At 51.7% G+C, this 13,846-nt stretch overlaps 1 protein-coding gene across 2 annotated transcripts; it reads right to left on the reverse strand.

Annotated features, from left to right (window-relative positions):
* Window positions 1–759: 759 nt before the first annotated feature.
* On the reverse strand, window positions 760–10,381 carry NCAPH (non-SMC condensin I complex subunit H). 2 transcript variants are annotated; one of them, XM_034070623.1, is made up of 17 exons: window positions 10,188–10,381; window positions 10,030–10,111; window positions 9,648–9,740; window positions 8,896–9,034; window positions 8,072–8,190; window positions 6,703–6,892; window positions 5,981–6,072; window positions 5,625–5,830; window positions 5,090–5,238; window positions 4,488–4,585; window positions 3,865–3,987; window positions 3,446–3,553; window positions 2,676–2,834; window positions 2,253–2,372; window positions 1,911–1,981; window positions 1,553–1,628; window positions 760–1,193 (listed from the first exon to the last, which is right to left on the reverse strand). In XM_034070623.1, the coding sequence occupies exons 1-17, from the start codon at window positions 10,349–10,351 to the stop codon at window positions 1,134–1,136; spliced, it is 2,049 nt and encodes a 682-aa protein (XP_033926514.1). In that variant the 5' UTR covers window positions 10,352–10,381; the 3' UTR covers window positions 760–1,133. The 2 variants fall into 2 exon arrangements, with proteins under 2 accessions (XP_033926514.1, XP_033926513.1); XM_034070622.1 differs by having other exon boundaries at window positions 1,911–1,996.
* Window positions 10,382–13,846: the final 3,465 nt, after the last annotated feature.

The raw sequence follows: 13,846 nt of genomic DNA on the forward strand, positions 1-13,846 counted from the left end.
TCTCTGCAGGGCTGTGCCCTGGGTTTGGTCTCAGCCATCAGCCCAGGGCAGGCTGGACCCGTTCCCCTCTGCCCCATGCACAGGATGGCCCCGGAGGTGGTGCAGTGTGAGATGTCCACTATTTTACTTAAAACCTCTCATCTTGTGTCCCACAGTGTGTCCTGTGTCCCCAAACCTGCCCCTCATGGGCCAGCTCTCAAGGGATGGTTCAGTGGTAGACTTGGCAGCGATGGCTGATGATCTTCAGAGGTCTTTTCCAGCCTGGTTGATTCCATTGATGATTCCATTCTATGGGGTCCAATCCTCAGCCTTGGGCCCTGGGATAGCTCAGAGGCAGAGTTGGCAGCACCTGCACTGAGCCCTTCTCCACTCACCTCATCAGGGCCCCAAGGGCACTAATAAGCCCTAATGGCTTCAATCAGTCTCAGGAGGGGCTCAAACCCCCATCATGGCCCAGGAGCTCCATCAAAGCTCAGCTCCAGGGCTTCAGTCCCTGCCTAAGCTGTGCATTGCCTCAGATCCAAGCCTGAGCTTCAGGCTCACTCCTCTGCCTCATCTCAGACCTGCTTCAGCACCAGGAACTTGGGGGGGTGATCTCAGCTATTGGTTGAAGCTGGCCCCCCTCTCCAGGTTGGTGTTGCTCACGTTGTTGGGTCCTGGCTGGTGATGCTCCCTGACTCCTGCTGCTCCCCAGCACTCTGCTGTTTTAACCTCTCCCCTGGTTTGGAGACTCTTCCTTCCCTACCTCCAAGGCCCATCTACAAAGTCTGTAGCAATTTATTTATTACATTTAAGCTCAGTACAAAAAGTAAATCGTTTTTGGGGATGACAGGAACAGGAGGAACTGGTAACCTGGTAACAGTCCATGTACACTGAGTGACACAGAGGAGCCTTTTGGTTCACAGTGAGATGGAGGAACTACACTACCCAGACCCAGGAAAGAACTGATGGCTTGAAGATGGCAGAGCTGCACCCATTCTTCTGTATGGGTTTAGGTAGGACATCCTTGATTTAACTGTTCTGGAGGTGCAGAGACCAGTGGGGTTTCACAGCACCAGTGCTGGAGGAGAAAAGCTGATCACTGATGAGAGTCCAGAGAGCACCAGCCAGCTGAGGAGCTGAGCACACAGGGCTCAGGTGTCATTTTTCACCAAGACTTCAGACAGGTCCTCTGTGCCCTCCAGCTTCAGATTCTGGGAAGAGAAAGGAAAAGCCAAGCTCAACAAGACCAAACTCTTCTGAACACCCCCATGATGAAGGCTCAGAGCAACCCCAGCCCCTTCTGTCCCCATCAGCACAAAGGCTGAGGCTCCCCATCGGCTGTTGGAGACTGAAATGCTCCTAATGCTCATCACAACGACGTATTCCCCTCTGCTACCAGACCCAAGGACAAGCAGTCACAAACAGCAGTTAGGCTGGAAATGCTACAAGTGCTTAACCACAGGTATCAACCTGATTTATGCTCACTATGAGCATGAAACCAGCACTTCAGAAGTCCTGATGTAGCAAGAAAGTGCCTCTTCCACATATCCTGTGTCCACACTGGACTTACCTTCTCATTTGCTAGATGCAAGAGGCAGGCAAAGGCTAAGGGGATGGACAGGTTTTTAGCCATCCTAGAAGGCAGCCTACAGAAGAGAAGGAGAAAGTTAGGATGGCCAGAGCCTACTGCAACCCGATGGATGGAGCGTGCCTGCAAGGCTCAGATCACCAGAGATGAGCTCCTCCCCAGTGATCTGGTTTTTCTCTCCCTTTCCCCAGTCACTAGCAACAATTCCCCCAGCTGAATGCAAGCCTAGAGCTCCCCCAGGCAGTCCCAGGGTTCAGGTAGGTTGTAACGAGCACAGAGGGGTTGCTGTTTGCCTGAAGTCTATCCCTGATCTTAAGCCCAGACTTTTTAGGGCCTCTACCTGTGAAACAGATCCTTTGTGATGCTGCTGAAGATCTTCTCTTCTGCTACTGCTGAGACATCCTCCTCTTTCTCTGCATCCTTCATCTATTTAGCAAAAAGACAAAGACAGACACTGCTGAGACAGATTTTGCTTGCCAGTATTCACCTTGTGTTCAGAGAGAAACCCCTCCCAGTTACACCGTGTCTCTCCTTCATGGCCATCCCATAGGAGCAAGACTGCTAGACAGGAATTGCTGCTCAACCTGCCCAGGTCTGTCTCTGCAGGAGTTAAGCTCAGTTACCTGCAGGGCATTCTCTTGCCATCAGGGCCATTGAGGGAGCTGGTGCCTCCTGTACTCACCTCTGCTGCTACTACATCTTTCCTCCTTCCATCAGTCAAGAGGTTCCACATGTTTTTCTTCAATGCCTTCATGTCCATTTTCTTGGCTGTCTTTGCATACTGAATTGCTATCTTGTTGATCTGAGGAGCAGAAGTACAGGGTGAATTGAGAGCAACTGAGCAGAAGCAGGAGCACTGTCCTCCATCAGGACCACAGGAACAATCACAACATGGTTCTCCTTGGGAACAACAGTGAATGTTCTCTTACTGCTAAACCTTTGATGAATTCCCTCCTCTGACACAAGGGTTCATCTGGGTACAAAGCATCCAGCAGCAAACCAGGGAAACTGCTGTCTCAGGACTTCCACCCACCCAAGGGGCTGAGAGGCTTTGCTCCAGACCTGCCCAATGAGCCATTCACTCAGTGACAACACAAATCTTTACCTTCTGGGGCTCAGCAATGAGGTTCAGCTCTCCATATGTTGTGATATCAATAAGTCTGTTGAGCTCAGCTTCTGGAAGCTCAGGGTGGGCAGTAAGGTTGAAGTCCCCTGTCAGGCCCATGAACTGACCTGGGTCATTATCATCATCGCTGTCTATACCCTGATGAAGAAGAAAGAGCAGTGAGGCCACACAGAGACATCTCTGAGGAGCCAGAGGTGTCCTGCACCACCCTTTCAGGTTGCCCACCTTCCCCATGGAAAATGTTATCATTCAGCTTCTCCCCACAGGACTTAGGCTGGGCTAAGGCCAAACATGAGGGAGATCTGGAGTGCAGAATACCAAAGGACTGCTCTCCAAGGAAAGACAACAGAGATGAAAGGGTTTCCTGCAAGTGTGCCACCAGCTGGGACTTGTCACAAATGCACTTAGGAGGCAGCACTGGCCTGGCCAAAAGCTGAAGCTTGAGAAGAGATCTCTTTCAATGGTAGCTCAAAACAGTTGGGAGCAAACCTCACTGTGTAGAGATGACTGGAGGTGATCAATGGCATTTGCTCCTGCTTTAGGGCACTGGAATGGAGTTTCTGCAGCAAACTGACTGGTAAACACCAAGGCCAGAGAGTTTAATTCATGTTGTTGGTGAGGGGACAGGGGTGTGCACCGAGATTCCTGCAACTCCAATTCTTTTTCACTAGGAACTAATTCTGGATACAGCTTCTTCCCATCACACATCAAACATAGGCATCAGAAAGCAAGCTTCTTGTTCCAGTTACCTGCACAGCAGGGCAGAAGTTGGAGGTGTCACTGGGGTTGTTGTAGTCATACTCGCCGATGCCATCTTCATGATCCAAGGGGTCTTCTGGCTGAGCCATCCTACAGAACTTGCAGGACAAGAGCAGGGATCAGCAAAGGAAAAGTTCCAAATAGTGCCCAAGCAATACCTGCACCTTCTTTCTTCATCACCTCCCCTTTTCCCAGTCTTGGCTCTTCCTCTTCCTTGCACACCAGCCCATAAAGCAAGCCCCCAGCTAAGCAGAGCTGCTCCAGCATCCACAAGTGTGTGTCAGTTCAGTGAGAGACAGGGTGGCTCTTCTCCAGCCCTAAGGAGCACCCCAAAGCACTTCAAGCATTTGATGCAGAGTAGTTGTGTGCATGGAATCATTGCAAACAGGCTTTTAGAGAAGTCTCTTACCTTAAAAGCTGGTTTGAGGTACAGCTGGAGAACAGTGTTAGGGTCATAGTGGAAGTCTGCGGGAAGTGTGGTGCTCTTCGTGTTCTCGCTTTCCAGAATGGATTTGGCTAGAGTTATAGCTGCCTGGGGGGATAATAAATGCCATTGCCCATGAGCTGTCCACTACTCACAAACACACAGTAAGTGCTTTGAACACAGGTCTTTGTGTTAGGAAAGAAGCAGACTAAACCACCCAATGTCTAACTCTGACTCATTCTACTTAAAACTTGCTTATTTAAGCTAAATAATTCATATCTCAGTCTGAAAAGGGGCAAGTTCTAAGATGTGTGCAAGGAAGAGCTCACACTGGTCTAGCTGGTGCACCTAATGGTTTCTGTGTAGCACACTGGGACACGGAGCTGGATCCATGGGGTCTTTTTAATAGTTAGGGTATAAGCCAGGAGCAATCCAGCCTGATTCTCCACTGTAAGGTGGGTAAACCCCTCAGCTTGTAAGGTGACCTGGAGTCAGAAGACTCTAAGGTTACAGAGCCAGTTTCACAGGGGCCATTTGCAGCTGACAGTTGCCAGCCACACTGACATGATAAAAGAGAGAGCAGAAAGAGGCAGAAACTCAGCACGTGCCTTGGTCTTACGGAAATGCATCTCAAAGTCAATGTCTTCATCAAAGTCTATTTCAAATGCTTTCTTTGCACTCCTTTTCCTGGTCTCTTTTTCAGACTCTGCAGCAGAAAGGAAGCAAAATGTCAGTGCTTTGTGACAGAGTAAGAACCACAAGCTCACTCCTAACTTGAGCATCTGCTCCACACAGAAAGGTCACCTTTCCTCTTTGTTGTGGGAAAGCAACAAGTGGTGTTCTCAGCTTCACGTTTTCAAGGGATCAGTATCTTTTTATAGAAGCAGAAAGTGTAATTTAATCTTCAGAGTTTATGCAGGAGGTGGGAAATAACGGCAGGAGCTGTATTAGTACCACTACCTCCTGTTGCTGCAGTGAGACACCCTCTCAACTTTGAGCATCACTACCCAAACACTAGAGAACACTTTAGAAGGATCAGCACGTGGCTGAGAGCCTTTGTGGTGTCTGAACTCAGTCCTGCTTCCCAGCTGGCTAAAAAAGAGCCAGGCAGGCTTGTCTGCTTCTCCACTGTCCCTGCTTTATGAGGGAGATGCTGCCTAAAGGGAAGCAGGACCTGGCAGCACATGAGCTGCTGTCTCTACATACATACGCTTGTGCCGAGGTTTGAAGCGCCAGTGCTCTGGGCCAGCCCACATCGACAGAGTCCGGGGACTGAAGTAGGAATATTCCCCTGGTTTCATGGAAACATAATGGCACATGGTCCCGATGTCTCCCGTTCCAATAGAAGCTGTGTCAGTTCTGGGAAGAGCACACATGCTGCTGAGTGAAATCATTCCTTTGGCACACACAGGGTCTGGGGGTGCAGTCAACATCCACATCAGCTCTGTAAGGATATTGCTTGCTCCCTCTCTGCAGGACTCTAAACTATGGAGCTTGTGAGGCTGCTGCAGAAACAGAGGTGGGTTTGCCAAAGGGCAGGCTGAGGGAGCAGACAAGCAGTCAAATGTGACCACACAAAAAGGTCCTCTTAGAGAGCAGAGATTACTGTAATGTATTCCTGGATGTACCCAAAGCTTGTACAGAAAGCAGCTGGGAAATGTGTACATGGGAATGAAAGATCCCCCAGAGATGCCAGCAGTTGTCACTCCTCAAAGCAAAGCCATAGATTCTCAGTGACTACTTACCCAGTCCCCCGGGAGACTGCTCTAAAGGAGCTGAAGTTTTCTCTGAATTCTCCAATCTTCTCTATTGATGTATTCCTGGGGGAGTCAGAATTGAAGTCATCACCTGGCAGGATGGGAGCACAGTCTTCCATATCGCTGTCTACCTCTGCGTTGATGTCAAACACTTGGTCACTCTTCTTGAATTTATCCAACAGGGCTGACACTGACTGCAGGAGAAGAAGGTGCTCAGGAAAACACAGGCCAGCAGTGGTCCTGCAGCACAACATCCCACTGTGCCATGTATCTCAGTGATCGCTTTGGAGGTGAGCATGGATACAACTCAGGTATCCCACCCAGTCCAGAGCTAACAAACATACCTCATCATTGGATTCAGCATCCCACTTTGTAAACAGGAAACCAGCCAGTGAAGAGCAGATGGGGCGTTTTTCAGTGCACTGTGCTAGAAGGGCTAGAGACAAGGAGAGCAAGGGGGAGAGATCAAACACAGGACGAAGAAACCAGCAGCTAAAACAAGTACCAGGCATTCAAGCATTCTTAAAGCCACATACATAGGCAGCTCTTCTTGCATGCAGGGCAGTGCAGGGCTCAATGCAAAAGCAGCTGGCTCATTTCTCAGCAGAGTTCAATTGCTACCCTAACTCCAGGGTGGGCATAGCACTGGGAATCTTAGAACAGTGGGGTTTGGTAGTTATATACAGGCTCAAAACACTGTGGCCAGCAGGTCAGGGAGGAGATTCTGCCCCTCTGCTCTGGATGAGCTTTAAGCTCCCTTCCAACACAAACTATTACAGGATTCTATAAGGTAAGTCCTTAGCCTGGAACACACTAATCTCAACTGCATCACATTTCAGCTCACCTATACATGCTACATGATAGATTTGTTTTAGATCTGTAGTGATCTAACATCTACAAAAGTCCTGTTATCCAGCAGTTTCACTAGCAGTGGTGCCATAGAGTAGCCAAGCAGTGAACAAAAGCATGAGCCAAGCTGGCTGAGAGTAAAATGAACACACTTGGGAGATAAAAAGGATGTAAAGGTCTGGATGGGCCCCTTCTCTTAGTGGTTACCAGCACTCACGCTTTATATCCATCACTTTCACAGGGTTGGTGTTTGGCAGTGTGAGGGTCTCTGAGGAAGGGAGAGGGATGATCTCTGAGTCGAAGAGCAGCTCACAGTGGCAGTCCTGGATACGCAGCCCAGTGAGGAAAACTCCAGCTGTGCTGCACTCATCAAATGATAATGCTGTTTTCTGGAACATGGGATCAATCTACAGGTATGGAATGAAGAAGAGAATCAGGGAATGGAGTAGATAGAAGAGGTGCAGCACGATTTTGCAGGAGTGTTATGGTTTAAACCCAGCTGGTAACTCAGAACCATGCAGCCGCTCACTCACACCTCTTCTCCCTCCTGGGTCCCAGAGGGATGGGGAAGAGAATGGAAAGAATGTAAATCCCATGGGTTGAGATAAGAACAGTCCAGTGACTAAGGTATAACACAAACCACTGCTACTACCACCAATAATCATAATGATAAGAGGAATAACAAGGGGAGAGAATACAACTGCTCACCACCTGCTGACTGATACCCAGTCTGACCCAAGCAGTGATCTGGGCTTCCTGGGTGACTCCCCCCAGTTTCTATACTGGGCATGACGTGCTGTGGTATGGAATACCCCTTTGGCTAGTTCTGGTCAGCTGCCCTGTCTCTGCTTCCTCCCAGCTTCCCATGCCCCTCCTCACTGCCAGAGCATGAGACTGAGAAGTCCTTGGTAGGAGTAAGCATTACTTAGCAAGAGCTATAACCATCGGTGTGTTATCAATGCTGTTCTCCGGCTTAAAGTCAAAACCACAGCACTGAATCAGCTGCTAAGGAGAAAAAATGACTGTTACAGCTGAACCCAGGACAAGGAGACTTTAAAACACAGAGCTGAAGTGACAATGACCCATGCATGTCAGGGGCTGGTCTCTGCTCCCAAGGAACAAGGGATGGGACAAGAGGAACCAGCCTCAAGCTGCCCCAGGGCAGGTTTAGATGGAGCTGAGGAACAACTCCTTGCCCAGAGCGTGCTCAGGCATTGGAACAGGCTGCCCAGGGCAGGGCTGGAGTTGTCCCCTGCAACTGTTCACATACCGTGTAGCCAAGTCCCTTGGTGCCATGGGTTAGTGATGGCCTTGGCAGTGCTGGGGAACAGTTGGACTTGATGACCTTAAAGGTCTTTTCCAGCCTGGTTGATTCTATGATCCCATGGTTTTCAGCAAGAGAAGAGCTCCCCCAGCTTCCTTACACAGGTGAACACCCATGACCAGACATACCCTTGCTCTAATAGCAGGATTCACAGATACACACACGAATGTTAGAGCCCAAGAGAAGAATGCACACTAAGAAATGAGAAAGATGAGGTGATATCTCCTTTCCTCCCCAGAACACAGCTGCTCCCTCCACCCACCTCACATCTGCGACTACCCTCCGACACATTGATGTTGTTGAGGTTCGTCTCAATGGTTTTGAACGAGTGCTTTTTCTTTGCCTGAACTCTCTTGACAACCTCAGGAGCTGGACTGTCTTCTAAAAGGAAAAGAAGAACAAGCTACACTCAGAAAACTCACTAAAATACCCTGTGGAGGGATAACACAGCTTTTACTTCAGCTTGTAAGACAAACACACAAAACCCAGTGGGCCTGAAGTTACCTGGCATCTACTAGCAGAAACCATCAATGTTTCAACTTAAACAGGGGAAGTTCAGGTTATACATGAGGAAGGAGTTCTTTACTATGAGGGTGGTGAGGCACTGGAATGGGTTGCCCAGGGACGTTGTGAATGCTCCATCCCTGGCAGTGTTCAAGGCCAGGTTGGACAGAGCCTTGGGTGACACAGTCTAGTGAGAGATGTCCCTGCCCATGACAGGGGGTTGGAACTGGATGATCTTAAGTTCCTTTCCAACCCAAACCATTGTGTGATTCATTGATTGGCTGCTGTGTTTCTTTTTATGGACTATTTTATCTCCACAGCATGGGTTTTGTTTCAAAGCAAAGAGTGGGGCAGTTCATTCTTGCACAGATTAGGCCACTTTTGGTTTACATCCAGATCTGATGGGCCCAATGGTTGAATACAGGATTGAGTGACAAATTCAGGGTCTCACCTCGACCCTCCCTACTCAAGGGAGATGTACAAAGTGTTTCCAAATTCACACGTGCTATGGAAGTACACCAACATTTCCCCTCTGTGCAGGTGGGACACAAACAGCTAAACAGAAAAGAGTGCAAGGCACACCTTCTCCTGGGCTGTCTACAGAGTTTTTGGGTTCTGTGTCCTTGTTCAAGCCTCCAAGCACTTTGTATGCATCCACATGGATCGTATCCACACGCACGGAGTAAATCTTGCCACTGGCATCTATCGTGCCTGCTGCTACCTGACAGGAGGGACAAAGAGCTGGGTTTTAGTGATGGAGGAAAAAGTCTCCTCTGGATGTGACTCTGCAGACCTGAGCTTCTGAATGCTCTGTAGTACAAGCAAAAAGCACACTCTTTGCCATCCCTTCCTCAATTTCATCAACAACAGAGCTAGCTCAGGGGTTCCTCAAGGCCACTGCCACTTGTTCATTCACCCAAGAATCCAGTTTCCCCCAGCATCAGTCAACTATTACAGCGAGAAAGTCTCTGTCCCAGAATAATACTTATTCTGATCCATCCTGGATCAAAATTAGACTGGGAATTAACCACACGACCATCCTTTCTATTCCAGTCTTGTTTTGCTGCTCGTTGTTATCACCCACTATTTACCCCAGAAGCTTCACAAGTCTTACTTTTAAATAAGCTCTCCTTCTGAAGGACCATCACTACCAGCTTTTCATTTCCGTGGTACAAAAGGATTCCACGTTATAAGTTTCTGCTGTGTCTAAAAGGTATTTTTAGCACCCAGCTCAGTTACCTTGGCCTTACTTGAGGTTTGCTATTGACTACACCTTACACTAAATGCCAGTTGCAAACAAAGCACCTCCACGACCAGGCACTGATTCCTCTCACCTTGAAGTTGGTCTTTTCAGAGTCCTTCTGTTTCAGGATCTCTGTCATGTAGTCTATCAGGTGTAAGCCAAAGACATTCCTCGTGTTGATTTTCTGAAACAAAGCACAGCTCACAGCTGATCCCCTGGCAAATGATGGGGCAAAAGTGTCTGATCCCTCATCCCATGGGGTATTTACAGCAGGATATGGTCATTTCCACGCCCTGCTTGGTTATTGCTGGGGAAGCAGTAACAGAAGCCTGCGGTTTGGCTCAGGTATGTGTCTCTGAGGGCCAGGATGCAGAATAACCACACAACCAAGGCTCAAGGAGTTTAAACCCCTTCCCAAGCGGCCTCATGACCGCTGCCAGCGGTGGTGCGAGAGGGACTGGACTGGGACTCACGTTCTCGGTGGAGAGCTTGATGCAGGTGCTGTAGTGATCCGCGATCTGGCTGTGGCTCCACTGCGGGCCTGCCTGCGCCTGCCTAAGGGGGAAACGGCAGCTCAGGGACCCCCTTCCTCCGCGTACCCCCCTCACACCCCCTCGGCCCGGGCCCGTACCTGGGTGAAGCGAGGCCCCGCGGCGAGTCGCAGCTGCTGAGATGGAGCCCGGTGACTTTGGATCGCCGGCGCTGCCTCCTCTCCTGCTCGTCATCGTTCCGAGGGCACTCGGCCAGCCCGAAGGTGCCGGTGCTGTCCCGGGACTGCAGGGCAGCGGAGCTCATCCCCTCACGGAGGGCAGGGGTAGACCAGGCCACACCACCTCACCTCAGCAGCGGGGGCTGCGAGCGATAGTCCCGCCCACTCCTCCCCTCACGGACCAATCCGCGCGCGGCCTGCCTGCCCGCCTGCCAATCGGAACGCGCGGAGCTCCGCCCCGCCCCCCCGGTTTGAATCGGTGCGCGCGCAGGACGCCGGGTGTAACGGCCGCGGTGGGGGCAGAGCCTGCGGGATGCGGCTGCGGGTGCTGCCGGGATCCGGGTGCGGGTCCCGGTGTTGATCCCGGTGTTGATCCCGGTGCGGATCCCGGTGTTGATCCCGGTGCTCTCAGGATCCCGGTGCTGTCAGGATCCCGGTGCAGATCCCGGTGTTGATCCCGGTGTTGATCCCGGTGTTGTCAGGATCCCGGTGCGGATCCCGGTGTTGTCAGGATCCCGGTGCTGTCAGGATCCCGGTGCGGATCCCGGTGTTGTCAGGATCCCGGTGCGGATCCCGGTGCGGATCCCGGTGCTGTCAGGATCCCGGTGCGGATCCCGGTGTTGATCCCGGTGTTGTCAGGATCCCGGTGCTGTCAGGATCCCGGTGCTCTCAGGATCCCGGTGCTGTCAGGATCCCGGTGCAGATCCCGGTGTTGTCAGGATCCCGGTGCGGATCCCGGTGCTGTCAGGATCCCGGTGCGGATCCCGGTGTTGATCCCGGTGTTGATCCCGGTGTTGATCCCGGTGCTGATCCCGGTGCTGATCCCGGTGCTGTCAGGATCCCGGTGCGGATCCCGGTGTTGATCCCGGTGTTGATCCCGGTGTTGATCCCGGTGCTGATCCCGGTGCTGATCCCGGTGCTGTCAGGATCCCGGTGCGGATCCCGGTGTTGATCCCGGTGCTGTCAGGATCCCGGTGCGGCCACGGCCGCTTCCCTGGCTCAGGGTTGCAGGGTGCGGAGCTGCAGCCGGTGTCCTGCACACGCTCAGTGTCCCCCGGAGCCCTCTCCCCAGGGCTCTGCGGGTTTCTGGGTGCACCACAGGGGTGTTTGGGGTGCACAGCCGCGGTCTGGGCAGCCTGGTGGGGTGTGATGGGGCAGAGCTTCCTAAAAGGGCCATGGGGATGCTCAGGGTCTGGAGCAGCTCCTGTATGGAGCCAGGCTGAGAACATTGGGGCTGTTCAGCCTGGAGAAGCTGTGAGGAGACCTCAGAGCAGCTCCAGTGTCTGAAGGGGCTACAAGGATGCTGGAGAGGGACTGTTCCTTAGGGATGTAGTGACAGGACAAGGGATAATGGGTTCAAACTGAAACAGCAGAGGTTTAGATTGGATATAAGGAAGAAATTCTTTACTGTGAGGGTGCTGAGGCACTGGAATGGGTTGCCCAGGGAGGTTGTGAATGCTCCATCCCTGGCAGTGCTCAAGGCCAGGTTGGATGAAGCCTTGGGTGCCATGGTTTAGTGTGAGGTGTCCCTGCCCATGGCAGGGGGGTTGGAACTGGATGATCTTAAGCTCCTTTCCAACCCAACCCATTCTATGATTCTATGAAACCCTTGGCTTGACCAAGGCAGCCTGTGTTTGCATGCAGGACTCCATGAGGATCAGAATCACCCCGCTTCCACATCAGCTTTTCACATCTCCCTTGCTCAGCAGATGAGGTAGTGTCTGTATTGCTTTGGTTTCCCTGCAGGAAGGGTTTGCTGGGGAAAGATGGTGCTCCTCAGGCTTCCTTGTCCCTGTGACAAGGATGTGAGAGATTCCTGCCAGGAGGGTGGAGCCAGGAGGGGCTGGGCTCTGCTCCCAAGGAACAAGGGATGGGACAAGAGGAACCAGCCTCAAGCTGCACCAGGGCAGGTTTAGATGGAGCTGAGGAACAATTCCTGCCCCACAGGGTGCTCAGGCATTGGAACAGGCTGCCCAGGGCAGGGCTGCAGGCACCGTCCCTGCAAGGGTTCACCCCCCTCAGTGCCATGGGGCAGGGGTGACCTTGACAGTGCTGGGGAATGGTTGGACCTGGTTTTAAAGCTCTTTTCCACCCTCATTGATTCCATGGTGCCAGCACAGTGCCTGGCTGCAGGCAGAGGGGACACGTTCCTTGCCTTAGCAGGGGGAGTGGTCCAGCCTGAGGCATGGCTGCATGGAAGGGAGATGATCTCTGAAGGTCCCTTCCAACCCATATGATTCAGTGCTTCTATGATCCTGACCCCACAGTTGATGGGAAGAGCAGCTTCTCCAGTGCCACCAGCCAGCAGAGAAGCTTTTCCAGCCCTACCATTCCCAGCGTTATTCCCCTGACGGGGGATGAAGCAGCAGCTGCCCTATTCCTTCATGATGGATTTAGGTACCGTGATGCTGCTCATGGATGTCTGAATTCCTCCAAGTGCAAAGTGCTCTTCCAGTCTGAGCCACTGGATGGGGCAGGAGGAAAAGATGTGGTTTGATCTCTGCATTTCTTAGGAGTTAGGGAAATAAGAGCCAGCTCCTGCCCTGACCCCAACCACCCAAAACCAGCCAAAGCATAAACCTGTGGAGACTGGCATCTGCTCCCAAGTGCCCTTGGGATGCCCAGGGCACTTCTTAAAGCCACAAGGGACTCATATGGGGGACAGAAACCCTATAGGGCTCTTTTATGTCCCCAGTAACTCCCAGTCTGAGCAAAGGGCTCTGAGCCCTTCCCTTGCCTGCTCCAATTGGGGCAGACTGACATGGAGAGGCTGGAACCCCACTGTGTTTTGTGATGTGCCTTTCTAGAAGCAGAAACCTCCTAGTGAAGCTTTTAACGTTGTGAACAAATGGCAATCTCCAGCTACACACCTGAAGTGAAGGGCCTGAAGGAACTGTGGAGGCTTTAACCATCCAAATGAATTATCCCTGTCGTGGCAATAGCAACGTTTGATAGCTCCCAGCCATTAGCAATGCTGGTGAGGACAGGAATATTCCTGCTCTGTATTAAGGGAATGTATCATTAGGTGACATGAACATTTGCAGATGCTGCTCGCCTTTCAATCAGCTCCTTGGCTCATAAATCCCTAGCAGGACTTTGGGAAGCTGGATGAGCAGCTCAGGTGAATATCCCCATGGAGGTGTGCTGGGATTCTCCTGCTCTTGGGGTGAATGCTGGAAGCTCATGCAAGGTTTGCTTTGGGATCTGGGAGCAATGGCTTAGGAGTGGAAGCCAGCTGCCTGCCTGCCCCATTCCGGGCTGTGGGAAGCTTTGGGGTGACACAGAACGTGGCGGATGTCTCCCAGCTGCAGGCAAGTGCTGGAGGAGGGTGGGAAGAGGGGAAGCATGGAAGCATTCCTGTATGACAGACCTGAAACCTTGTCAGTCACAGCCATGGGGCTGCTGAGCTGCTTGACAGGTCCCTGCTGTGGGATGTGCTTCCCATTCCGGATCCATAACATGGAAAGCTTGGCAACAGGGATCTTCCCTGGCTGCAAGGCTAAAAATAGAGCTGGGGAGTGTGGAACTTGCACCCTTCTGGGGTTACTGAGACCTCTGTCCCCTGGAAGCACCAGACTTTG

This window comes from Melopsittacus undulatus, chromosome 18 (genome assembly GCF_012275295.1).
Source record: "Melopsittacus undulatus isolate bMelUnd1 chromosome 18, bMelUnd1.mat.Z, whole genome shotgun sequence".
Classification (NCBI taxonomy): domain Eukaryota; kingdom Metazoa; phylum Chordata; class Aves; order Psittaciformes; family Psittaculidae; genus Melopsittacus; species Melopsittacus undulatus.